At 42.7% G+C, this 26,505-nt stretch overlaps 1 protein-coding gene across 3 annotated transcripts; it reads right to left on the bottom strand.

Annotated features, from left to right (window-relative positions):
- Window positions 1–1,336: 1,336 nt before the first annotated feature.
- On the bottom strand, window positions 1,337–25,503 carry LOC117458934 (glycerophosphodiester phosphodiesterase domain-containing protein 5-like). Of its 3 annotated transcripts, none has more exons than XM_034099681.2 (16): window positions 25,407–25,503; window positions 20,061–20,275; window positions 18,042–18,145; window positions 17,246–17,339; window positions 15,601–15,660; window positions 15,264–15,362; window positions 13,799–13,892; window positions 13,482–13,627; window positions 9,276–9,358; window positions 8,702–8,852; window positions 6,807–7,031; window positions 5,864–6,021; window positions 5,326–5,473; window positions 4,796–4,878; window positions 2,304–2,383; window positions 1,337–1,820 (listed from the first exon to the last, which is right to left on the bottom strand). In XM_034099681.2, the coding sequence occupies exons 2-16, from the start codon at window positions 20,238–20,240 to the stop codon at window positions 1,738–1,740; spliced, it is 1,788 nt and encodes a 595-aa protein (XP_033955572.1). In that variant the 5' UTR covers window positions 20,241–20,275; window positions 25,407–25,503; the 3' UTR covers window positions 1,337–1,737. The 3 variants fall into 3 exon arrangements, with proteins under 3 accessions (XP_033955572.1, XP_033955573.1, XP_033955575.1); XM_034099682.2 differs by having other exon boundaries at window positions 25,379–25,503; XM_034099684.2 differs by lacking the exons at window positions 18,042–18,145; window positions 25,407–25,503 and having other exon boundaries at window positions 20,061–20,233.
- Window positions 25,504–26,505: the final 1,002 nt, after the last annotated feature.

Genomic DNA, 26,505 nt, shown 5'->3' on the forward strand with positions numbered 1-26,505 from the left:
CAAAACACGTCAACTCAGAGCATTAAAAACAATGTTAATTAAGGTCATTATCCAATTGGATTGATTGGTGATTAATGTTGGACACTTGGAGATATACAACTGTACCACCCACAGTTACCACGACCTGAAAAGAGGTTAATTAATACAGTTTGCATCCATTTAAACTATTTCTCACTAGCGGATAGCATACGGTCATGGTTTCATTAAGCAAACATTAGCAATCCTTCAATGGTTGCGGAATATTAATTACATTTAAAAAAGACGCAGTATCTTTAACAAGAAAACAGACTCCGTCTCATTTGGTTTTAAGGATCTACTGAACGCTTTAATCAAAATTAAATATTATAAAAGCAGTAAACAGCTGCACTAAATATGCTAATACTTCCTTTAACCATTCACCCTGGGTTTGTGTGTGAAAGACTCACAATGTGATATATTACCTTGTATGTGCGCTTAAAACAAGCAGAAACAACCGTTCTAAAATATGGGAATACACGAGAATAACTCCTTTAACCTTTCACCCTGGGTTTGTGTGGGACAAAAAAACGACTCACAATAAGATGATATGTTTGTGTCACTTTATTTCATTAAAACAAAGTGCGTCTGACAGTGTGTGTGCTGGGATCTGACAGGAGGCAGTATTTATACGAGATATACTGATACTAGTTCAGGCAGTCAACTCGAGCCCCAATGATACATTACCACGTGACGCGCCTCGTCCCTCTGACAACCAACCAATCACATTCTCCTAAACATGCCGCTCTATTTAAGCTGCAGGTCTTCCTGCCTCTGCCTCGCTGTGCTGCTGCTGCTGCTGCTGCTGCTTTCATGTTCCTGCTGCTGTGTTTCATGTTGCTGCTGCTCGCCTGCCCCACCTCCACCCCAGCTTCCACCCCAGCTTCCACCCCAGCTTCCACCCCAGCTTCCACCCAGCTTCCACCCAGCTTCCACCCCAGCTTCCACCCAGCTTCCACCCCAGCTTCCACCCCAGCTTCCACCCCAGCTCCACCCCAGCTCCACCCCAGCTTCCACCCCAGCTCCACCGCAGCTTCCACCCCAGCTCCACCCCAGCTTCCACCCCAGCTTCCACCCAGCTTCCACCCCAGCTTCCACCCAGCTTCCACCCCAGCTCCACCGCAGCTTCCACCCCAGCTCCCACCCCAGCTTCCACCCCAGCTTCCACCGCAGCTTCCACCCCAGCTTCCACCGCAGCTTCCACCCCAGCTCCACCGCAGCTTCCACCCCAGCTTCCACCCCAGCTCCACCGCAGCTTCCACCCCCGCTTCCACCCCAGCTCCACCCCAGCTTCCACCCAGCTTCCACCCAGCTTCCACCCAGCTTCCACCCCAGCTTCCACCCAGCTTCCACCCCAGCTTCCACCCCAGCTCCACCGCAGCTTCCACCCCAGCTCCACCCCAGCTTCCACCCCAGCTCCACCGCAGCTTCCACCCCAGCTCCACCGCAGCTTCCACCACCAGCTTCCACCCCAGCTTCCACCTGTAGGCTTGGGGATAGTTATCTAATCATCACTCAATGTTCTTTGTAAATCTGTGGAGTGATGAGGCCCGAGCCTAGATGCCAAACTCAAACTATATGCTGCTTCTAATAAACATATTAAGAAACACGTGAGTTGTCTGACTGAACTGATGTTATCAGAGATGTTTCCAGATGTGATCAGAGATGTTTCCAGATGTCATCAGAGTTGTTTCCAGATGTGATCAGAGATGTTTCCAGATGTTAGTGCTGCGTCACGGTTGCCAGGTTGGACGTCCTCTCTGCTTGAGAGTTGATGCTGGAGACGGACCAGATGTCACTCATCTCTGAGAGGAGGAAGGCGGACAGGTGACGGTTAAAGAAGCGTTAGCTGTGTAGAAAACATTTCCCTGTGACAGCAGCAGATCTGCCGCACAGGATCAAACCTAATAGTCGCTGCAATTTAAGAGATTCATTATTTACCTGCTGCATTTTAATTTACCAAATATTTAGTTGTCTTGCTTTTTTGTCAGAGCCTGAACAGGCCGTACAAATAACCCAAAATGTCATGCAGCTACACTAAGTCCAAAAAAGTCATAGAATGCCATAATACAAAAGTAATTACAAAGTCAAAGTATAGTACGTCATAAAAGAAAAACTACGGAAAGCAGAAGTCACAGTATAAAATGCATTTCAAAATAATATTAAGAGTTAATAAAGTCATAGTACGATACACAATCACATGTTAAAGTAAAGTATGCCATGAGTGTCTCGGATGTTTATATCTCTTTAATTCTTCCTCTCCTCACATTAGTCTAAAAGCAGCTCACCTGCTTTGAACTTCCTGTACGTGCCGTTATCCAGAGAGACTTTAGTGCCGGAGCAGAAAGCCAGGCCGCGCTCTCTCCACCTGCAGAACAATAAACACGAGACACTTGAACCAGAGGAGGTGTGATCGGGTTTGAGTGCTCCAAGTGTAGCTCCATGTAATGTGGAGTACTTGTACTAGTGAGGAATGTCATGCTGCTTTTAATTGTACTCTACTATATCTCAATATCATTTCTCACGTAAAAACATTTCATGGTGCCAGCTAACGATCCAACCCACTGTATTTCGATAGCACATATTAAAAACAGAGGGTTTACCAAAGTGCTTCACAGCAAACATAACATTATAATAAAATATAATATTACAATAATAGATAAAAGGCACACATAAGAATGAATACAAGGCACAGAAAGGCTATGGACAGATAATAAAAAAGGGAAAAGAGGTGGGTCTTCAGGCGGGACTTAAAAGTTTGTTACGTTCCCTATCTGGGCTAGGGGAACCAAAGGGAAGTAACACAAATATAAAATAACCGGGCGAGAGGAAACTGACTGCTGAAGCAGAAAAGGTTTCATTAACCAATGATAGACAAGCAGGAAACGGGTTCACCAGCCAACTTGCAAAGTAAACTATGGTACCAATATATGCTGGAACTTATCGCCTAGTAATTGACAAAACAGAGGTCCTACACACATTTCTTTTGGGGGGGGGCAGGTAGTTCCAGAGTGTGGGGGCTACCGCTGAGCAGGCTCGGTCTGCCCTGGTCTTTTCCCTTGTGTTAGGGACTACTAGCAGCAGCTGATCAGCCGACCTCAAAGCCCTTGAGGGGGTGTACACCTGTAGCAGGTCGGAGATGTACTGAGGGGCCAGCCCATTAAGACATTTAAAAACAATAACATCTTAAAATGAACTCTAAAATGGACAGGAAGCCAGAGGAGGGAAGCCAGAGGAGGGAAGCCAGAGGAGAGAAGCCAGTGGAGGGAAGCCATAGGAGGGAAGCCAGAGGAGGGAAGCCAGAGGAGAGAAGCCAGTGGAGGGAAGCCAAAGGAGGGAAATCAGAGGAGGGAAGCCAGAGGAGGGAAGCCAGAGGAGGGAAGCCATAGGAGGGAAGCCATAGGAGGGAAGCCAGAGGAGGGAAGCCAGAGGAGGGAAGCCAAAGGAGGGAAATCAGAGGAGGGAAGCCAGAGGAGGGAAATCAGTGGAGGGAAGCCAGTGGAGGGAAGCCAGAGGAGGGAAGCCAGAGGAGGGAAATCAGAGGAGGGAAGCCAGAGGAGGGAAGCCAGTGGAGGGAAGCCATAGGAGGGAAGCCAGAGGAGGGAAGCCAGAGGAGGGAAATCAGAGGAGGGAAGCCAGAGGAGGGAAGCCATAGGAGGGAAGCCAGAGGAGGGAAGCCAGAGGAGGGAAGCCAGTGGAGGGAAGCCAGAGGAGGGAAGCCAGAGGAGGGAAGCCAGTGGAGGGAAGCCAGAGGAGGGAAGCCAGAGGAGGGAAGCCAGTGGAGGGAAGCCAGAGGAGGGAAGCCAGAGGAGGGAAGCCAGATGAGGGAAGCCAGTGGAGAGAAGCCAGTGGAGAGAAACCAGAGGAGGGAAGCCAGAGAGAGGAGGGAAGCCAGAGAGAGGAGGGAAGCCAGTGGAGAGAAGCCAGAGGAGGGGAGCCAGAGGAGGGAAGCCAGAGGAGGGAAGCCAGTGGAGGGAAGCCAGAGGAGGGAAGCCAGAGGAGGGAAGCCAGTGGAGGGAAGCCAGTGGAGGGAAGCCAGAGGAGGGAAGCCAGTGGAGGGAAGCCAGTGGAGGGAAGCCAGAGGAGGGAAGCCAGAGGAGGGAAGCCAGTGGAGGGAAGCCAGAGGAGGGAAGCCAGAGGAGGGAAGCCAGTGGAGGGAAGCCAGAGGAGGGAAGCCAGTGGAGGGAAGCCAGAGGAGGGAAGCTAGAGGAGGGAAGCCAGAGGAGGGAAGCCAGTGGAGGGAAGCCAGAGGAGGGAAGCCAGTGGAGGGAAGCCAGTGGAGGGAAGCCAGAGGAGAGAAGCCAGTGGAGGGAAGCCAGAGGAGGGAAGCTAGAGGAGGGAAGCCAGAGGAGGGAAGCCAGTGGAGGGAAGCCAGAGGAGGGAAGCCAGTGGAGGGAAGCCAGTGGAGGGAAGCCAGAGGAGAGAAGCCAGTGGAGGGAAGCCAGAGGAGGGAAGCCAGAGGAGGGAGGTCAGAGGAGGGGAGCCAGCGAGGTCTGGTTTCGGCCGGCATGAAGTGCATTACAGTAATCTAGACGCGTAGAAGCAAAGGCATGAATTACACGCTCAAAGTCGAAAAAGGATCAAACCGGTTTGATCTTGAACAGGAGCCTCAGGTGAAAACAACTGGACTCAACCACAGAGTTTATCTGTTTATCTAATTGTCTCACAATTGTGAAGATGTCCTGCTGCTTTTAGTTGAAAGGATTAGACACACATTTACAGTGTGGGATCAGCTGTTCTAGTAAGAGTTAAGGATGCACAAACGGTGAGTTTAAATCACCAGTGGAAGATGAAGAAGAGGACGATGAGCAGCAGGGACAGCAGATCAGTGAGAATCCACATCAGGTTGTACTCCTCTGGACTCTGAGACACACACAGATACAAAAGAGAAGCGTTAAAACATACAAAACTAAATGCACTTAATGTTTAATACCATGACAACCCCAAGAAGTACTGAACATTTCATTCATTAAGGGGCTGTAAATATCAAATAGACTGTAAAGTTGTTTCAAAGTACAACTGTGCATCTAACATGTAGTGGTGACGAGGTACAAAGATGTATACAATGGATATAGTCAAGTACACATTCAGAGTACTTGTACACAGTGTGGTGAAGTGTTACCAAAGTATGGACAGTACATTTATTAAGGGGCTATATGTAAATATCAAATGGATTAAAGTTATTTTGTTGGCGGACATACGTATTTAATTGTACAAGTGTGCTTCAAAACTTAGTGGGAAGAGATGCATTACATGGAAATACTCAAGTACACATTCAGAGTACTTGTACACAGTGTGGTTGAGAGTTACCATGAGGAACAGCGGGGCGGTGATGGAGCTCAGCAGCTGGGGGTTGTTGGTGGTGACCGACTGAACCCCTGAGCACCAGGCGAGGGAGAAGAGCCACGGCTGGGTGACCACGTACAGGTTAGTGCTGACGTTACCCGCTGAGTACGCACTGACACACGAGAGAAGAGAACATATGATAGCTGTTGGGAAAACACTGAATGTCCTCTTCCAACATGAGAGTACCGTGATAACAAAGGTATCGACTGTAGCTGTGAACATGACAGGATGTGTGATGACCTGGAAGAGCATCAGGACTGCTTGAGGCAGATGATAGCTATGTGATGTAACATGATGACTCAGCCTCTATGGAGAGAGACATCAAGCATGCTCATTTCTGACGTGGAGCTAATCTGAAGTAAACATTGAATGCTGCTTTCTGTTCCTCCATCTTGTGACTGTGTGACTCCCTCTCTTGGATATCAGCATGTGAAGGACACACACACATACTCACACACACACACACACACACACACACACACACACACACACACACACTCACCTGGGGCTCTGAGTGGACATGTCGCTGTAGTGCAGGTTGAGTCTCAGGATGTTGTTTCTCTGCAGATCCTCCGGGGGGAGCCGGCTGCCCGACGTCTGCTGGAGGGAAGGGTCTGAGAGATGCACCAGAGAGCGGAGGTCAGAGGGCAGCCAGAGCACCTACACACACACACACACACACACACACACACACACACACACACACACACACACACACACATTATTGCAAACAAATGTATTTCCACCTAAAAGTGATGGTTAGAGGCTCAAACTGCAGCCAGTATTTAGTCATTATTTCTGTCTTTAGTGCCCCGTCAGTGAAGCCCCCCGTCAGTGAAGCCCCCCGTCAGTGAAGCCCCCGTCAGTGAAGCCCCCCGTCAGTGAAGCCCCCCGTCAGTGAAGCCCCCCGTCAGTGAAGCCCTGTCAGTGAAGCCCCTGTCAGTGAAGCCCCCGTCAGTGAAGCCCCCGTCAGTGAAGCCCCCCGTCAGTGAAGCCCCCCGTCAGTGAAGCCCTGTCAGTGAAGCCCCTGTCAGTGAAGCCCCCGTCAGTGAAGCCCCCGTCAGTGAAGCCCCCCGTCAGTGAAGCCCTGTCAGTGAAGCCCTGTCAGTGAAGCCCCTGTCAGTGAAGCCCCCGTCAGTGAAGCCCCTGTCAGTGAAGCCCCCCGTCAGTGAAGCCCCTGTCAGTGAAGCCCCCCGTCAGTGAAGCCCCTGTCAGTGAAGCCCCCCGTCAGTGAAGCCCCCCGTCAGTGAAGCCCTGTCAGTGAAGCCCCCCGTCAGTGAAGCCCCCCGTCAGTGAAGCCCCTGTCAGTGAAGCCCCCCGTCAGTGAAGCCCCCCGTCAGTGAAGCCCCCGTCAGTGAAGCCCCCCGTCAGTGAAGCCCACGTCAGTGAAGCCCCCCGTCAGTGAAGCCCCCCGTCAGTGTGAATAGAGCAGGAGGAGCACTGACCTGAGAGGAGTTGATGGAGGACTCGTTGTGGATGACCTCCAGCGTGCGGTGGATCCAGGTGTCTCTGAACGGATGACCTCTGGGGGGCCGGTAGAGGTCAAAGATCACCAGCTGCTCTGTCTGTGCAGCCAGCTGCAGGAAGGCCTGCAGGCTGCAGACGGGCAGCTGGGCGGCGCGCAGACGCTCCTCTGCAGACAGAGAGCCGGCGGTGCTGAACGGGTCGCTCTGAAAACATCGATAACTCATCAGTGATGCAACAGGGAGCACAGAGAGTGATGCATTGTGGGGGACGGGGTGTTGTGATGGGGAATTAACTGCCATTCGTCCTGTTACGCAACATGTACAATCAATATCTATGTTTACTATCTCTACTGTGATGTTCTGAATTAGGTTTATTGCCTAGTGTAGGGTTACACATGCAGGCAATTTGCTTTAGTGAATAAGGGTGCACGTTTAAACACAGTAATATGAGTACATTTGTTTTACATTTTAAAAATGTAAAATAAGTATACAAAAAAGAAAGTGCAATAAACATGAAAACTGCTTTAAAGTTTAACGAATTTAAAGTGGAAGAGCTGTGCAGTTATAAGAATATTAAAAAAGGTGCTGAATTCAGTCAGAAGTTTTACAAATTAAAAAGGAAAGAATGGTTCAAAAATAATAAACAAACAAATCCGCTGTTATAAAGCAATAGTGATACACAATACACAAAGGTTAAAACAACAAAATGCATACATTAAATTACAGTTAAACCTATACAATTATAACAGTCAGATGATGCTTCATAATTATACTTTTTTTTCTTTTAAAAAAAAAAGCGTATTTTCCTCTGCTTTTAACCCATCCTAGTACCAGGAGTCTAGCACTAGGAGCAGTGGGCAGCTATTGTACAACGCAATGGGAGTGGGGGATGTCCGGTGCCTTGCTCAAGGGCACCACGGCAGGGCAGGAGGTAAACAGGGACCTCTCCAAGTAGAAGTCCACACTCCATATTTTAGGTCTGGTCGGGGACTCCCAGTCCAAGCCCCGACTGACTGAGCCACTGTTGTAGGTTTACACATGCAGGCAATTTGATTTAGTGCATAAATAAGTTATAACACACAGCAGGAGGATTACGTCTAATATATGAAAAATAAGAAATGTTTACAAGAAAATATGAAAAATTACTGAGAAACATTTAAAAAATCTGCAGTTCATCAGAATTTAAGGTGGAAGAATTTAAGGTGGAAGAGCCGTGCAGTTTTAAAAGAGGAAACAAATGTAAATGAAAAGCCAAAAATGGCGAATAAAACAATTAATTCCTAATAAAATCTCACTTAAAAAGACAAAGTATTTTAGAAAGAAATAATTTACTTTACATTAAAAAATAAAAAGTATAAGAAAACGCATCTTTATGGTTTTATTGTTATTATTTTCAGCTTACATATGTATTGTGTGTTGTGCTTTCAGGGGCGCACCTTGAGAACAGGCAACTGCTTGGGGCCCCGGACCAGAAGGGGGCCCCCCAAAGAAGGTAGATTAAGGAGGTCCACAGCTACGACAACATGAAACACCCCTTAATTTACTGCAACGACATGTCGGGTAACCCCCTCAAGGGATCCCCATGCATAGCGCGCCGTCAAAAGCTCATAACTTCAGTTGCGCTGCTCCGCTCCGGGGGGGGGGGGGGGTCGGTTGTGCGTGGCGATGAAAAGCTGGTTCGAGGGGCCCCCAGTGAATGTTTGCCTAGGGCCCCCACAGACTCTAGAATCGCCACTGTGTGCTTTTGGTTGTACATGTTGTGTATTAATCTCAATAAAAATTTGATCACAATTAAATAAAAAAATATATGCATCATATTTATATATATATATATATATATATGTCTCCATCCGTTTATCTCTCCTGAGACTCACGGAGAGGAACCAGGCTCCGGCGTTGAGGCTCTGCAGCTCGCTCCAGCTGAACAAGGAGGCGGCCATGTTGGTTCTGTTGGGGAAGACGTGCTGGACGTTGGTGGTCCGACGCAGCGTCTGATCGTGCATCAGGAAGGGGACTCCGTCCACACTGCAACCAGGACATGATGATCGATCAATACATGTACTTATTTATCACATGTTATCAAATGTTATGAGTGAAATGTAATCTGTCGGTTCCCTTTATTTGGTATTAGTGAGGCCAAAATGTCAGGGAAATCTAAACTGTATATCAATATCTATACTAAAAGACGCATCACGGATCAGATATCAACTGTTATTTCCTATTTGGCTTTTTTCAATATATTTGAAGGCTATAACATTACTTTTTTTTCAACATTTTACAAAATACTATACACTTTATTCTACTTTTTTATACTAGAAAGTTCAATTGTATTCAGAGTCTTCATACAAACAACCCTTATAGTATCAACCAATGACGAAAAACATGTTATATTTTCAATAAAAGGTGAATAATCTTCCATATGCACCACTTAACCAGCGGCTGACTGACCTGATGGTGATGTCCGTCTCCAGACCTGCACTTCCTGTTTCCACGGCTTTCTCAAACGACATCAGAGTGTTTTCTGGAGCCAGCTGGAACACAGTTACACAAAACCCTGGATATATAAACACACCAGAAGAAGTGAAGAGGCTTCAGAAAGTCATACAAGCAGCCCTCTCCCCTCCCTGATGGATATCTACAACTCAGCGAACCCACTCACTTCGTAGAGGACAGTGCAGGCCCTACAGATGTATAAAAGTTGATAAATCAATTTAGTGAAAATGAAGGCTATTAAAAAGTATTAAAGGGCATTTTCCAAGGTATTACATTTTGTAGTTTGTTTTCAATAAGTCTATAAATGGTCCAAAGAGGTTGTGTTCTACAGTCTGCCTGAATGTAGTCATGGCGTAGGTGTGTCGTGTGATTCTGTCAGTTTATTTATGGCATTCCGTTGGGTTTGACGTCATCTTAACAGGACATCGCACGCTCACTGCTTGATAGCGTGCGGAGGCCCGTTTACGCTGGTTGCTAAGCAACATCGTTATGGGGAAATGCAAGTCTGCGTCCAAATGGTTGGAAGATAAGGAGGAAGGACAATCAATACTGTATATAGTCAATGTGAGGTAAAGTGTGTCGCCAAGGCAACCGGTTAGAACTCCAAGTGGCGATGAGGTCTTAAAATGTATGGAAAGTTAAAAAGTTAAGTTAAAGTTACAAAAATACTTAAGGATCCAAAAATACATAAAGTTCCAAAAATACCGTAAATTCCAAAAATACTTAAAGTTCCAAATATACTTAAAGATCCAAAAATACTTAAAGTTCCAAAAATACCGTAAAATCCAAAAATACTTAAAGTTCCAAAAATACTTAAATATCCAAAAATACTTAAAGTTCCAAAAATACCGTAGTTTCCAAAAATACTTAAAGTTCAAAAAATACCGCAAATGGTTGGAAGATAAGGAGGAAGGACAATCAATACTGTGTGAGGTAAAGTGTGTCGCCAAGGTAACCGGTTAAAACTCCAAGTGGCGATGAGGTCTTAACATGTATGGAAAGTTAAAAAGTTAAGTTAAAGTTCCAAAAATACTTAAAGTTCCAAAAATACCGTAAATTCCAAAAATACTTAAAGTTCCAAATATACTTAAAGATCCAAAATTACTTAAAGTTCCAAAAATACCGTAAAATCCAAAAATACTTAAAGTTCCAAAAATACTTAAATATCCAAAAATACTTAAAGTTCCAAAAATACCGTAGATTCCAAAAATACTTAAAGTTCCAAAAATACCGCAAATGGTTGGAAGATAAGGAGGAAGGACAATCAATACTGTATATAGTCAATGTGAGGTAAAGTGTGTCGCCAAGGTAACCGGTTAAAACTAAGTGGCGATGAGGTCTTAAAATGTATGGAAAGGGTCTTAAAAAAGGTCTTAAAATGTATTACATTTCACTTCAGGACTTCTGCGTATACCCCGTCTACTCTTCTCATTGTACTTGTATAAATAACAATGAATGCTTGTACAGTAATCTAACCATCAGTAGACCCCGCTGCAGTCAGTCTCTCACTGAGGAATGTAAATATTTAAAAGAGCCAAAAGTGAGAGCATTGCTGACTCCAAACAGCGGGGAAGGATGTGAGGAAAACTCCTGGACAAATATCCCATAATATGTTTGGTTTTAGACTTTCTGTTTGTATCTAAACTCTACAAATCTTTCCTGTTGACGTTAAAGCAGTGGTTCTCAAACTTTTTCTGTCATTCCCCACTTTGAACAGGTGGGCCTTTTCAAGCCCCACCTGTTCCTCATCGCTCCAATAAAATGGTAGGCCAAGCTTAAAATTGTCAAATGTATCGTTCTATAACAGGGGTCTCCAACTTTTTTTAGGATGAGGGTTACTTTCAAAAAATAAAACAAGTCGTGAGCTACTTTTACTCCTCTTTTTTGTTTTTTTGCAGTGTATATATTTAGCACATTTTAACATTATTATATGCTACCTTTAACCTTTGAGTGCTGTTTGGGTCTGTGGGACCCGTTTTCAGTGTTTACTCAAATAAAATGTATGCAATTTAATTATTTTAACCTGCTTTATTTGGTGGTGGACGTCACATCCTCGAGGGTCTGGGGGCATGCACCCCCAGGAAGATTTTTTTTAAATGTTGAAGTTGAATGCATCAATCTGGTGCACTTTGAGCTAGGGCTGCTCAATTAAATCGTATTTTAATCGCAATTACGATTTTGGCTTGCAACGATTATGAAAACAACATAATCGAAATAAAACGATTTTATTTATTTTTTAAATAGGTTTTTCAGTTGAATTATACTTAAAGTTCAGGGTAATCAACTGTTAAAAACATACTTTTCAAATTATTTTCTTCAATAAATTGATGTTTTTCAAAGTAAATGGTTAATCGTTTTTTATAATCGTGATATCAATTATTGACCCAAATAATCGAGATTATGATTTTTGCCATAATCGAGCAGCCCTACTTTGAGCCCAACATGAATTTATTGATACAGCTCTCAACACTCAGATGAAAGGGAGCTGTATACTTTTCAATAATCCAAACATCTTTAGAATATGATCACAACAAATCATTTAAACTTGTTTATTCTTATGTTACCTAGTTAGCATTCTTTCTTTTTATTTATGCATATTTGACTAATCACTCCCCTTTTACACTTTTTACTGTCCTATAGTACACATTGGAATGATTTCTTACTTTATTTTGTACAACTTTATTAAATAGATAAAGGTGTGCTCTCTCTCTTGCTCTCTCGCTTTCTCGCTCCACATTGCTTTTCTTCCCGACTGCAACGCTGTTGTGTGTCTGTGAGAGCGTTTCACACGTGTGTATGAGAGATTTTTACCAGTGGCGAGCCTTTCTCTGAGGGCCTAAGATATTCTACAAAATAATATTTAAAAACATTAAAACAAATTATATTTTTCTTTATATATTTTTTTTAAATATGTTTTTAGTAATATTTGTCAATAGTTTTACCAAAAATAACTTGATTAAATTGTATTTAAAATAACATTTCCAAAGAAATAAATCCTTTGAATCTGCCTATTCAGTTTCTGTTTGAATGTGAAGGGTTAAATGAAAGAAGCTCCTCTCTGCGAGTCTGTGAAGACAGGAGCTGATTGGACGTCCAGCTATGAATTCACAGAGGGCCAGCTATAGTAACTGAACGAGAGTAATGTCAAATGACAGTACAATTGACCAATCATATCTTCCCTCTAAATGGGTGGGCTTTATTATCGCGGACTTTATGACAAGTTCCGCCCGCTGTGAAACGTTTCTTGTTTCCATAGCAACAACAACTGTCAACAGCGTAAACTTGCCTTCAAAATAAAAGCATGCCAAATTACACTTAAGACATACAACTGCAACGAAAGTAACAAACACAATGCAATATCCTTTTCAATTTCAAAGAACACAAATTGGGTTATCGACAGGTGTTGTTTTGTGTGGTAGAGGGTCGCTTTTCATTGATACGTTTTGCACCCAGGGCGGGTCGTTGTTTTGATATTCCACCAGTCTATAAATAATAAATAAATGTTAAGCGAAAAATGCGCGCCCCACACTTTGAGAAACGCTGCATTAAAGTGTTAAACTATTTCAGAATTATTCCATGACCTTAGAGCAGCAACTTTTGCAACGAAGTCATTATGTAGGTAATTTTTTCCACGTGAATCTACCCAAATATATTCTGTGTGAATTTGCTGCTTTTCTTTGTGAATGCGTCGGAGTATTAAAAACAATTACCTTTAACACATCACTGTGGGGTCTCTGGTGGATTCAAGGCATTCGATAAGTCATGTTTGTGTCTTGTATTCTATGTAAAACATGTTTGTATTTTGAACATGTACAGGTTAACTAAATCATAAATAAAACGTTTTTAAAAAGAGACGTTCTGTTAGTACAAGAACAATAATAATTAAAACAAAAAATGAGACATTCGTATTTTTGATTCCCTTCTTCAGATGTATTGTATATTTTACCATATTTGTTTGCTTTAAGAACTGCTTTTGTATTCAAGGCATATGCTAAGACATGTTTCTATGTTTTATTTTATTTATACTGCATGTACAAAAATGAATTTGTATCTAGAATACAATGTTGGGATAAATTTAATTAATTGAAAAAAAGAATTAAAAAAAAAGTAACAAGCCATATATATTTTATATTGTATAAAGTTTTTTTGTTTCCCGCTCACCATGGGGGCCCCTCTGTGTCCGATGAGGGCCGGCGGGGGTCCGAGGGTCCCGACCTCTTTGATACAAGGAGAGTAGAGACCGAGGGGAACCAGATAGAGGACGGACAGGAAGCTCAGGTAAAACCCCAGGATCAGCCCCCCCCTCACTGAAACACACAGAAAGAACTTTCATTATTTTAGTATTAGTTTTTTGAGTAATATATTTATTGGAATTAAGTTTTTACACCAGTTAGCATTTACACATGCCCAGAAATATACAAATATAAGTACATAATCATTACAAAAAGGAAATGCAAAGACCCAGATGTTCTCCTCACCTCTGCTGGTCATGCGGAAGAAATGCAGAGCGACGGGCCAGGAGAGAGCGGTCAGCAGGAAGACCCCCCCCACATGGAGGAAGGGAGCAGTCACCTGGAGACAGAGCGGCAAAATAATACTTCTGGTAGTGGGTTACCCTCGGCCATTTTGTTTATGTCTACGATGCTGTCGACTGGCAGCTTTAGACTATTCTCAGTAAGTTGTCAACGTAATAACCAGCTTTTTTTCTTTTCTCTTGTACGCCATGTCAACGTTTCGGGTACCTACTTACTGTCTATTACATTACATTACATGTCACTTATTAGACGCTTTTATCCAAAGCGCCTTACATACATGCAGTACTGTGGACAATCCCCACAGGAGCAATTTGGGGTGAAGTTAGGGCTGCTCGATTATGGCAAAAATCATAATCTCGATTATTTGGGTCAATAATTGTAAATGCGATTATTCATTGACTTTGAAAACATCCATTTATTGGAGACAAAAATATGAACAGTATGTTTTTAACAGTTGATTACCCTGAACTTTAAGTATAATTCGACTGAAAAACCAAAAATAAATAAAAATTATTTAAAAAAAAAAGCCATAATTGTAATCGCGATTAAAATACGATTAATTGAGCAGCCCTAGGTGAAGTGTCTCAGGGACACAACGACATGCTGACTGCAGTGGGACTCGGACTTGCTACCCCCTGATTCGAAGTCACCCATATTAGGTATGTATTCAGAAAAATTCTAAATAAAGTAATACTAATATTTCTATAAGGAGAGGAAATCACACTGAGCAGATGCAGGAATCTGGAGATACACCTGAGAATTTATTTAAAAAACAACCACTTCTTGAACTTTTAAAAATACTGTCATATATTGGAAGTAAAAATAAGTGGATTAAAGGTTGTTTTTTAGGTTGAATATTAATTTAATTTAGTCCTGTAGATCTTTTAATTGTTTCACTTGTGTATACATTTTGATATGTGGGGTCTCATCTCATTTACACTTTATCTTTTCTTTTAAGATTAAGATCTTATTTTACACACTTCCAGTCCTTTTTCTTTTAACTCGAAATGTGTCCACATTTTATGTCACATTTTTTCCCTTTAAGATGGAAAAATTAAATCTTGAAATTGAAAAAATTAGGACCACAAATATGTAATGATGTAAATTATATGAATTTCATAAAAAACAAGACGTCGTTTTTGACATTTTTAAATATTTCTTTCTAGTTTTGTTATAATTAATTATTGTTTATTTCAGAGTTAAGATCAGATCTTTCCCACCTGGAGCAGTCACCTGGAGACATTAACACTTCTTGAACTTGAAAGTAAAAAGGTGTGGATCAGTTTTCATTTGAATTGACTTCAGCCCTGGAGACCTTTAAATGTTTCACTTCGACAAACACATTTTGATATGTGGGGTTTTATTTCATTTGCACGTTTTCTTTTGGATATTTCAGAGATTCAGAGACCTGGAAGGAGAGCAGCAGCGTGGTCAGCTCTGTGCTCCAGAGGTCAGAAAACACAGCGGTCGCTACGATGGAGAACGTCAGACTCACACCGATCCCAATCTGAGGAGAAACAGAAACTTCAATCCACAGTTCATCATCGTGCCTTCCAGGAAAGCAAAACCTCATCACACCAAAACTTTAGAGGAGGAGGAGGAGGAGGAGGAGGAGGAGGAGGAGGAGGAGGAGGAGGAGGAGGAGGAGCCTGATCCATCACGAAGATGTTGTTATATTTAACACACTACATTAAATCAGTAATAAGCAGCTAACATTAGACTTTGAGTGTGTGAGAGACTGTTACCTTGTGACTCCAGTGTAAATAAAGCTTCTGACCTTCTGACAGCAAACACACCGCCAGCAGCTGCACGAGGAACACACACACACACACACACACACAAAAGTTTTACTTTTAGTGGGAAAATGCAAGAAATTTGGCTAAAAACCCGAACTCTTTAGTTCTCATGAACTAAGTACAGATCGCGTTCACACCGGAATAAGTTCCCTGAGGGAGGATTACGCAAATGAAGCCGCTGACGTCACGTCTTCTTCTTCTGCTTTGGATTTACTGGCAGGCCGCAAACCACTTCACGGCGTATACTGCCGCCCGAAGTCCCCGGAGTTGGGGAAGGCTTCAGTAGAAGCTGCTGGGACTCCGAGTAAATCGCCAGAACGCCGACACCTCCTCATCTCCACCGCTCCCATGTTTTATTTTGTGTTGCCATAAGTTAGTCTCTCTGCGTTTCTGCGCTGGGCTAATGCTAATGCTAATAATGCTAATGCGAGGATAATAAAATGGCGGCTTCACAAAACTTTTTGGGAGTTTTACGGGGCGTGGTTTGCAATCCGCCCAGCCAATCAGAAATATAGCTCTTTTCTCACAAAAGAGCCGCTCGAAAGTTCCTGCTCTCTAGCAGGGACTTTCGAGGGGGTAAAAAGGTTCTCATGAACTAATTTTAGTACCGGCTCTTTTTTTTTTTGTGGATTCTTTAAAGCAGAGGTGGGGAACCTCCGGCCTCTGGGCCGTATACGGCCCGCGAGACAATTTGGTACGGCCCTCGAGGTAATTTATAAACACACGCAAAAAATAAAAAAATGAAAGAAATCTAGACCGCAAAAAAATTATACAAGCGAGTGCCTGTTTTTCCTGACCAAGGTCAGGGTCCTTGAACACAACACGAGCCTAACGTGTCATCACGTGGTATATGTCTCGACTGACAGGGGTGCAGTTCTGACGGAGAGCACCAGAACGCCACTCCAGCACTTCAGAAATTGCAGTACCGATAAGTCCATACACATGCCGCAGTTTCTGCGTGCCTGTGTCTTTAGTTGAAAGCCCAGTGGCGTTCTGCTCATCTGTCATACAGTCAATAACTGTGTTGTTATTAGCATCTGGTTAGCTAGCTATGCTAACGAATATAAGAAGCTTTTTCTACAACCAGTGAGGTAAAGGCACATCTTTATATGATCATTATAGTTATAAAAAAAATAAGAGAATAAAGTAAACAGGTATAAAATACTATATGACAGTTATTAATAAAGAAGAATACAGTTTGAAAGGGGAGTGATTTGTCAAATATCCATAAATTAAAAGAAAAATCTGTTTACAGTTGTGTTTGGGTGTTGAGAGATGTGTCCATAGATCTCCTAATGTTGCTCTCAAAGTGCACCAGATTGATGCTTTTAACTTCAAGATTTAAAAAAAAATCTTCCCAGGGGAGCACGCCACACCCTGCACGTGCCTCCATACGCGAGTCATGGTGAGATATCTGGATTAAGAGGTTGCTTTTTCTTTGCACAGAATGAAATGAATGGGCTGTGATTTTAGTTTTTTTAAGCAGAGGTCAATAACTTGTACGGCCCTCTGAGGATATTGTAAAAATTGAAATGGCCCTTGAGAGGAAAAAGGTTCCCCACCCCTGCTTTAAAGTATGCGGTGTTTTCCTCACCATGAGTACGGTAACGTAGGTGAAGAAAGCTGCAGCGACGACCAGCAGGACCAGAGACCAGGGGAACCAGAAGCCCAGGGTACTGAAGGTGAACCTGCAGGGGAAACAGAGGAGAGGTCAAAGGTCAAGTACGTTGAATTCATGTAGCTACAGAAGTTATCTCAGAACTAATTAAGCAACTATCAGGAAATGTGTGGTGGAGGTCAAAATGAAATTCCAGTTTGGAGATGGGAATGGTTTGGGGCAAAGAGTGCTGGGTACAAAGCATATATACCTCACAAAGAATCGACTGAAATGCATAGGATATACCTTTTAAATGTATTTAAATGTAGGGCCAGACCAGCATAGACAAACTGTACAAGCACAGCAGCACATGTGACTGCACATCAAATCCTTAAATACTGCACGATAACTGTCCCCAGCTTCTTTCTTTGTTGAGTGTTTTCCATTTGCTTGTGTGTGTAACGTAGGGCTGCTCGATTATGGCAAAAATCATAATCTCGATTATTTGGGTCAATAATTGTAATTGCGATTATTAAATGTGATTATTCATAAACATCCATTTATTGGAGAAACATTTTTTTGAAAAGTATGTTTTTAACAGTTGATCACCCTGAACTTTAAGTATAATTCAGCTGAAAAACCAAAAAAAAAAAAAATCATAATAATAATAAAAAGATAATCGTTTTATTTAGATTACGTTTTTTTCGTAATCGTTGCAAGCCATAATCGTAATCGCGATTAATATACGATTAATTGAGCAGCCCTAGTGTAACGTCAGTGTCATTTCACCCACCAGTCAAAGTCATTGTAGTCGTTCTTGGCCTGTCCCCAGAAGTAGAGAAACACCAGCGTGAAGCAGAAAGCGGCAACCAGCAGAGCCAAGCAGACGCCTTCCAGCTGTACGCGGGGGAGACACCATTTAAACTAACTTTTAATAAAACACATTTATTGCCACAGAAATTGGAAATGAATATACATGTTGTCGTGTCTCCTTGTGCTGCAGCACCTCTTTTCACCCTCTGTCTGAAACCAGAGCCCAGTCTGCTCTGATTGGTTAGCTGGCCGGCTCTGTTGGGATTGGTCAATCGCTTAGAGATGTCCCGCCCCTTAGGCTATCACATAGGAGCGCTAGCCAATAGGAGCGTGAGTGTTCCTTAGTGATGTCACTATGTTCCAGATCTTCAGGATTGTAGCCTTTGCAGACCGTTTACATGCACACAAACCTTTATAACTCACTACAGTAAAGGGAAACCCCGCTTTAGTGGCTGCTCGAGCCAGTATTTTTCTTTTTATAAGAAAGACCACTTAACCGTGACGTCTGTAGTCAACGATAGTGTAAAAGACTACAATTCCCACGGTGCCTCCTCTAAAAGTGACAGTGATGGGCAACCTGTTAGAAAGACGTCTACGTTCAACTACCCTTTAAGTTATACGAGCCTTAACAAAGAAAGAAAGCAGTTGTTTGTTATTTTATTTGAGTTTTGCCTCTCTATGGTAAAGGCCTCTTTTCTTTGTTGCATGTGTAAAAGTATTTTATTATATTTTTGAGCAAACCCATTGCATAACATCATCCAAACCATCGGAGGCCAAGCAACTCACCAACTGCAAGGGGGGCACATACAGAACAGACGAGGTGATGGATATTGGCTAATAAGTTCAGTTATAAATTACCGACAGCATTCAGCACAGCCCTCTCTAGGGTTTCATTGATTTAGTTACAAAACGTGTTGCAGCTCATTCCTTGAAACAGAAGCCTCAGATTTCTCATTAAGGGGAAATGTGGATATTTCAAGCTTGTTATACAAATAAGTTATTGGGCTTTTTTTCAGCTAAGATTTGTTAGAAAATGTTTTAAACTTGAATTGATTTGAAAAGTGGGCCATATTCCATTATACTTTTGGACTTTGATGAGGGCCAATTCAAAAGTGTGGACACCATGGTTTAAGGCAGGGGTGCCCAACCTTTTTCCCCAAGAGCCCCCCCAAATGACTCCTGTTGGAAGTTGCACAACAGCGGTAATTAAAGTTTAAAAGTCTCAAAATGCTACAACTACTGTCACAAACTGGATGGATGTGAAGTGTGTTGTTAAAGGAGGATGAAAGCGTAATTAAGGAGCACTATTGGAGCGACTTTGATGGTTATTGGACTCAGGATTAATTCATCTGGATTCCCGCTGTATGAAGAAATTAAAGGGCGGCGCAGAAGTGGAAACAATTCACAAAGGGATTAAACTGTTGAAAACACACGCTCAAAGTAAGCCGGATTTTGCCGATGTGTTTATGTGGATTCAAAAGTCGTACATAATCTACAAAATGGAGGAGACCGATCTGATCGGAGCAACTGACAAATAATCTGAAACCGGCATGGCCAATGACTATGTTTTAAGATGCGCTTATCCAGAAAAGCCTGGTTTGGACACTTTACGGCAGAAGAAACATTTCTATCAAAGAAAGAATTATACATTTCTGTCTTTTTATGCCTTTAATACTAACTTGAATTGTTATTCAAATTAATTAGTCAATTATTATTATTTTTTTATTGTAATGTAGAGACAAGGCTTTTAGTGACAGTCATGTATTGCCTTACAATTATATGTAAAAAAATAAATAAATTAAAAAAAAGTCTAAATATGATATTTGGCCTCAAATCATCTGAAGCCTGGCGCCCCCCCCTGCGATCTTTGGCTCCCCCCCCTGCGATCTGTGGCACCCCCCAGGTTGGGAACCACTGGTTTAAGGCATCTAGTGGCTTGATAGAAAAATAAGGAATGAAACCCCCCCTTCAATGACTCCTATCCCTCTCCTTGCCTCACCTTGTTGCAGCAGCAGTCCTCCGGCTGCTTCCTGCTCCTCTCTCTCCTCTCTCTCGTCCACCTGCAGCCATACAGCCCCGACAGACAGGAAACCAGCGTCCGGTGCTCGTAGCGCCGCAGCAGCTGAGCTCTGAGACCCTGCAGACGCCCCACCTGCAGCGGGGAGAACGAGGACGCCATCACACACACACCTCACATCCTCATCGCACACACACCTGAAACACAGAAACAGAATACTTGAGTACTTATTTACTTACTTGACATTTTCTACTTCTACTCAGTGGTGAGAACAGCATTCAAATAGAAGTACTATAAGTAATACTACTCAAACATTAAAAAAAACTTGGGATGATATCAGAAATTGCCTGTCAAAAACATGCAAATATAAAATTCCTTTCTCACCAATAGTCTTTCTCTTCCAAAATACCCAGAACATAAGATGCCCAACTGGATGGCAAATCATGTATGTTCAATCAGCTAGTTATTATAAACCAAGCTGTTCTTGTGTAAACTGTTGGCTACTTTAGTTTATGACAAAGGTCTTGTGTCTTTCACTGCACACATCTTAAAGTTTAAAGGGAGGTCGTGTGGAGCAGTGGTTTAGTGCACAGGCTTTGGATAAAAGCGTCTAACAAGTAACATGTAATGTAAAGTAATCAAAGGTGTTGAATACATGTGGCAAAGTAAAAATAACAATATGTAGGGTAGCATGAAAAGAAAATACTCAATTAAAGTACTTTAAATACCCTAAATGTACACTTACGTACAATTCCTGAGTACATATACTTAGTGACATTGCACCGTGTTATATTTATTTATGTTAACCAGCGTTTCCGCCAGGGGGCGTCTTGCCGTCATTTGACGGCCTTATTCAGCTCGGGACGCCCTGAACTCGAGCAGAGGGCGTCCAAAAATATTAATAATTCCAGAGAAGATCGAGTTTTTATCGCTTGAAATGACGAAAAAGGAAAAAGGACATCCCTCTGATGGAGGGGCAAAGGAGTCTGGTAGGATTCTTTTCGGAGTATTGAAGATCGTTTCCTCGACAACGAAGGTGCCTGCCAACACGGAACGTGCGCGATTTGGAAGCAATGAGCGGGGGGGGGGGGGGGGGGGGGGGTTAGTGGAGCGCGCGCGTGAGCTGAGGCTCCGTGGTAAACTGTGAATGAAGAGCCGTTTGGGAGCCGAAATAGCAGGAATTCTAAATTGAATCTCTTTCCAGCTGCTCTTCTCTCAGTTCCCACAGAAGTAATCTGCTTTTCCTCCTCACATGTAGAAGCTCTTGTGCAACTCAGGTGTGTTTCAGGTCATGATCTTTACTACAAAGGCCGGCTCAGATTGTTAATCCTCTTTTAGTGGGGTTCTTTGTGCAAAACACTGAAGTGCACATACTGAGTTAATGTAGGTAGAAAAGTTAGCATTAATCAGTGTTGGAAGAAGTACTACTTAAGTAAAAGTACAAATATATGGCCTTAATTAAAATGCCCCACTACAAGGAAAAGGCCTGATTTCAAAATGTTTCTTAAGTAAAAGTACAGAAGTATCAGCTAAATGTTCTTCAAGTCTTAAAAGAACTCAATATCAGAATGGATCTTTTAAGTGTTATATGATTATGGTTAATATGATCCTGTTGTAAGAGCAGTTTGTCAATTTGCAACATATATTATATATATATTAGATGCATTAAATACTGTGTAGATTAGTAGTACAGTACGACACTACCATATCATATCATGTGTTATTATGTGTACAAAGTAACTGTGCGTGTTAAAATTAATATAATGGAGTCAAATGTATGAGATTTAAGCTACCTAACTTCACTCCTTCCACCTTTGAATTCCATGCCGTCACTGTGACCCATCCTATACAACTGACCATTGTTGTTCTCTACCGTCCACCAGGAGCCTTGGGGGACTTCTTGGATGAATTAGATCATCTCCTCTCACACATCCCTGAAACCGGCCCTCCTGCTGTACTTCTCGGAGACTTCAACCTCCAGACGGGGAAGATAGACGAACTAACATCTCTGTTAACCGCCTTTGCTTTCTCACTGTCTCCGTCCCCACCGACTCATAAAGCTGGCAATGTCCTTGATCTCATATTCTCAAGGAACTGCACTACTTCTAACCTCTCTGTAAACCCGCTCCACACCTCCGATCACTTCTTCATTTCATTCTCTTTACCCCTTTCCAAACATAACAAACTAATCTCTTCTCATCCTGCACTTGTCCGCCGTAACCTCCGTTCCCTCTCCCCCTCTACCTTTGCCTCCTCTGTGCTCTCAGCCCTCCCTTCCTCTGACTCGTTCCAACTCCTGCCTCCAAACTCTGCTGCAGAAACTCTCCTCTCTACTCTCTCATCCTCTCTGGACTCTCTCTGTCCTCTCACATCTCGCCAGGCTCGTCAGTCCCCTCCTGCTCCCTGGCTAAATGACGCACTGCGTGCTAATAGAACTGTCCTTAGGGCAGCAGAGGGGAAACGGTGGAAATCCAAACACCGTGACGACCTCCTAACCTATCAGGCTCTCCTCTCCTCTTTCTCTGCTTCCATCTTTCAGGCAAAAAGCACTTTCTTTCAAGATAAGATCCAATCTTCCTATTCCAATCCTAAAAAACTATTTTCCATCTTCTCCACCCTCCTGGACCCTCCCAAAGCCCCTTCCCCCTCCTCCCTTCTGTCAAGCGACTTTGTTAACCACTTTGAAAAAAAGGTTTACGACATTCGCTCTTCTTTTTCTGACTCACCCCTACTCACCGCCGGATCACCTGAGCCACCTTCAACCGGCACACTAACCTCATTTTCCCCTCTCTCTCCAAGTGAGGTTCTTACCCTCGTTACCTCTGCCCGCCCTACCACCTGTCCTCTGGACCCTATCCCTTCAAACCTCCTTCAGACTATCGCTCCTGATATTCTACCGTTTCTCACCCATTTCATCAACACTTCTCTAACTTCTGGTCACTTTCCAAACAGTCTCAAGGAGGCAAGAGTCAACCCTCTCCTGAAGAAACCCACTCTCGACCCGTCTGACGTTATAAACTACAGGCCTGTCTCTCTCCTCCCGTTCCTGTCTAAAACACTTGAACGCGCTGTCTTTAAACAACTCTCCTGCTATCTCCATCAGAACAACCTTCTGGATCCGCACCAGTCTGGTTTCAAGGCAGGTCACTCCACAGAAACTGCTCTCATTGCTGTCTCTGAGTAACTGCACACTGCTAAAGCAGCCTCCCTCTCCTCTGTCCTCATCCTGTTGGACCTGTCTGCTGCATTCGACACGGTGAATCATCAGATCCTCCTTCGCACTCTCCAAGAACTTGGAGTCTCAGGCTCTGCACTTTCCCTCCTCACCTCATACCTCAAAGACCGCACCTACAGGGTAACTTGGAGAGGGTCCGAGTCCGACCCTTGTTAATTAACTACAGGGGTCCCTCAGGGCTCTGTTCTTGGTCCTCTCCTCTTCTCCCTGTACACAAACTCGCTCGGATCTGTCATTAGCCCGCATGGTTTTTCATACCACTGCTACGCTGACGACACCCAATTAATTCTGTCCTTTCCCCGCTCAGAGACCCAGGTCGTCGCACGCATCTCTGCTTGTTTAGCTGACATCTCTCAGTGGATGTCCGCTCATCATCTCAAGCTCAACCTTGACAAAACTGAAGTGCTTTTCCTTCCGGGAAAAGATTGTCCCTCTCTTGACCTGACTATCAACATCGGCACCTCTGTTGTTTCCCCGACTCAGACTGCAAGGAATCTGGGTGTTATCCTAGATAACAAACTGTCCTTCACTGCAAACATCGCTGCTACAACCCGCTGCTGCAGATACACGCTTTTCAACATCAGGAAGATACGCCCACAGCTGACCCAGAAATCGACGCAGGTTCTGGTCCAGGCTCTCGTCACCTCACGCCTAGACTACTGCAACTCCCTCCTGGCTGGTCTACCTGCATGTGCCATCCGACCTCTGCAGCTCATCCAGAAGGCAGCGGCTCGTCTGGTCTTCAACCTTCCAAAATGTTCCCACACCACGCCGCTCCTCCGCTCCCTCCACTGGCTTCCGGTAACTGCTAGAATCCACTTCAAGACACTGGTACTTGCGTACCATGCTGCGAATGGATCTGGCCCTTCCTACATCCAGGACATGGTTAAACCGTACACCCCAGCACGTGCACTACGCTCTGCATCAACCAAACGACTCGCTGCACCCTCGCTGCGAGGGGGACCCAAGTTCCCATCAGCAAAAACACGTGGGTTTGCTATCCTGGCTCCAAAATGGTGGAATGAGCTCCCCATTGAAATCAGGACAGCAGAAAGCTTACACACCTTCCGGCGCAGACTGAAAACTCATCTCTTTCGACTCCACTTCGAGCGATAGAATGACTAACAAAGAACTGCTAACAGAGCACTTATATACTAATAAAAGGACTGGCTTATCTATAGCCAGTTGAGCAGCACTTGAAACGATTGGCTCTTTGAAACCTGATGTTCTTATATGATTCTGTTTTCCTCAAGGTTGTGTCTTCCTGGTCGAATGTACTTATTGTAAGTCGCTTTGGATAAAAGCGTCAGCTAAATGCAATGTAATGTAATGTAATTTAATTCTGAAATGTAATGCAGTAGAAGTACAGAGTAGCATTAAATGGAGAGTAAAATACAAATATGTCAAACAAAGTACAATACTTGAGTAAATGTCCCTAGTGACTCTCCATTACTGGCATTATTCCAGCATGCAAACACCTGTATTTGTACTTCTGTTGAGGTAATTGTGTATTTGTACTCTGCCTACCTGTTGTGACGTATTAAAAATGTATGAACAACAACCATCCATAATTAATGACTTGCTGTACTGTTTCCAGTCTGACGGAAACACACCTGTTAATGTGTGGTCTTTAATAGAGCAACACTTCCATGTTATTTTCGATATTATAATTATAACACGTCAATGTTGCTTTGCTTATCGGCATACTTATAAAAGCATACGAGTATACCACCTTGTTGTTTTGAAGGCACATGTGTATCCTTAAAAGTTGCATATAATGGAAATCACAATGTGCACACAGTTTGTAGCTTAATTCATGTGTTATATTGTGAGCCGAATTAAAGTATTCATCCTAATAATTCATTAAAACAGTTAATATTGTATTATATAGCTATCCACCTTGGCGAAAATAGACGATAATCACAAATTGGGCGATTTCTATACTGAAGTCTGGTGGCTTGCTTCACATAAAAGAAAGAACGGGACCTGATCATCACCAAAACACATCGTTAACAAAGCAGCTTCAGAACATGAGATTTCACTACAGTATAAATATGTTTAATACCAATATGTTCTGTGGGTTGTTGTCTTACCTCCAGGTAATCCTCCGGGTCGGTTCTGCTTCCCGACTATCGGCAGAAAAGTAGCCGCAGATCGCCGTTGTTCTCCGGCCAGCAGGATCACAGCAGGCAGGTGGCCTCGGAGGATGATGAGGGTCAAGTTAACCAGAGTTACTAATAAGAGTACCGGAAGTTCAATAGTTTGTATCTATAATACGAAGATATTTGTATTTTCCTCTTTATAATAATAACTCAAAAATCATTTGAATACATTTAAAACCCTACTATTCTATTTAGTCAGGATATTTTTTTATTACGATTCTTTCCTATTTTATTATTATGTTATCTCTTAGTTATGTACAATGTAGTCTTTTGTTATTTTAACACTTAATTCATTGTGCTTAGGTTGTAACAATTAATGTTACTGTTATTTCTTATACAACTTGCTTTGCTGTATTTATTTTTAAAACATTGTATTCAAATGTATTTTATAATTACTTAGTGATTTTATTTAAGTTGTAAGTCTTTACTATATCTATTTTGTATTACCTAAATGTGTTGTTTTTCCAGTAGTAAATTATATTGTATATTATTGTAATTGTATAACTTAATATAGTGTTTAAGTGCATTTAATTTAGAGTATTTTAGACAAAAAAATGGTTATTGTTTGTGTGTTTTGTTTATTACTTGATTATATTCAATTGTTATTTTATTAACCACTGACTTTATTGTATTGAAGTTGTAAGATGTTATCCTATTTTATTGTTATTTATTAATATACACATTTGTTGTGTTTACGTTGTTAATACAATACAAGTTTTATTTTGAAAATCAAAGCGGATTTGAATGTAGGCCTGTATTGTAAACACCGTGCGGCTTTACATCGTGTTCCTGTTGTTGCGCCTCTGGTGTGTATCAGCCACCTGATGCCACCTGATGCAACACACCGGGTTTAACACGGGTATTTTTTATTTTATTTACAATTTATACACATTTGTATTATCTTATTATTATTATTATTGTTATTATTACTACTACTACTTACTACTACTTGTACTCCACTACATGTATTTAATACCTTTAGTTACTTCACAGATGTGGATGAATGATGTGAAATCTAATCTAGTGTTGA

Source organism: Pseudochaenichthys georgianus, chromosome 14, assembly GCF_902827115.2.
Source record: "Pseudochaenichthys georgianus chromosome 14, fPseGeo1.2, whole genome shotgun sequence".
Classification (NCBI taxonomy): Eukaryota; Metazoa; Chordata; class Actinopteri; order Perciformes; family Channichthyidae; genus Pseudochaenichthys; species Pseudochaenichthys georgianus.

Bases quoted from the DNA above. Each gene is read 5' to 3' on its own strand.
- LOC117458934 (XM_034099681.2), bottom strand. From the start codon at position 20,240: ATGGCGTCCTCGTTCTCCCCGCTGCAGGTGGGGCGTCTGCAGGGTCTC. The intron at 18,146-20,060 runs GTGAGGCAAGGA...CCCCGCGTACAG, and splicing joins AGGACTGCTGCTGCAACAAG to CTGGAAGGCGTCTGCTTGGC. The intron at 1,821-2,303 runs GTGAGCTGCTTT...TCCTCCTCTCAG, and splicing joins GTACAGGAAGTTCAAAGCAG to AGATGAGTGACATCTGGTCC.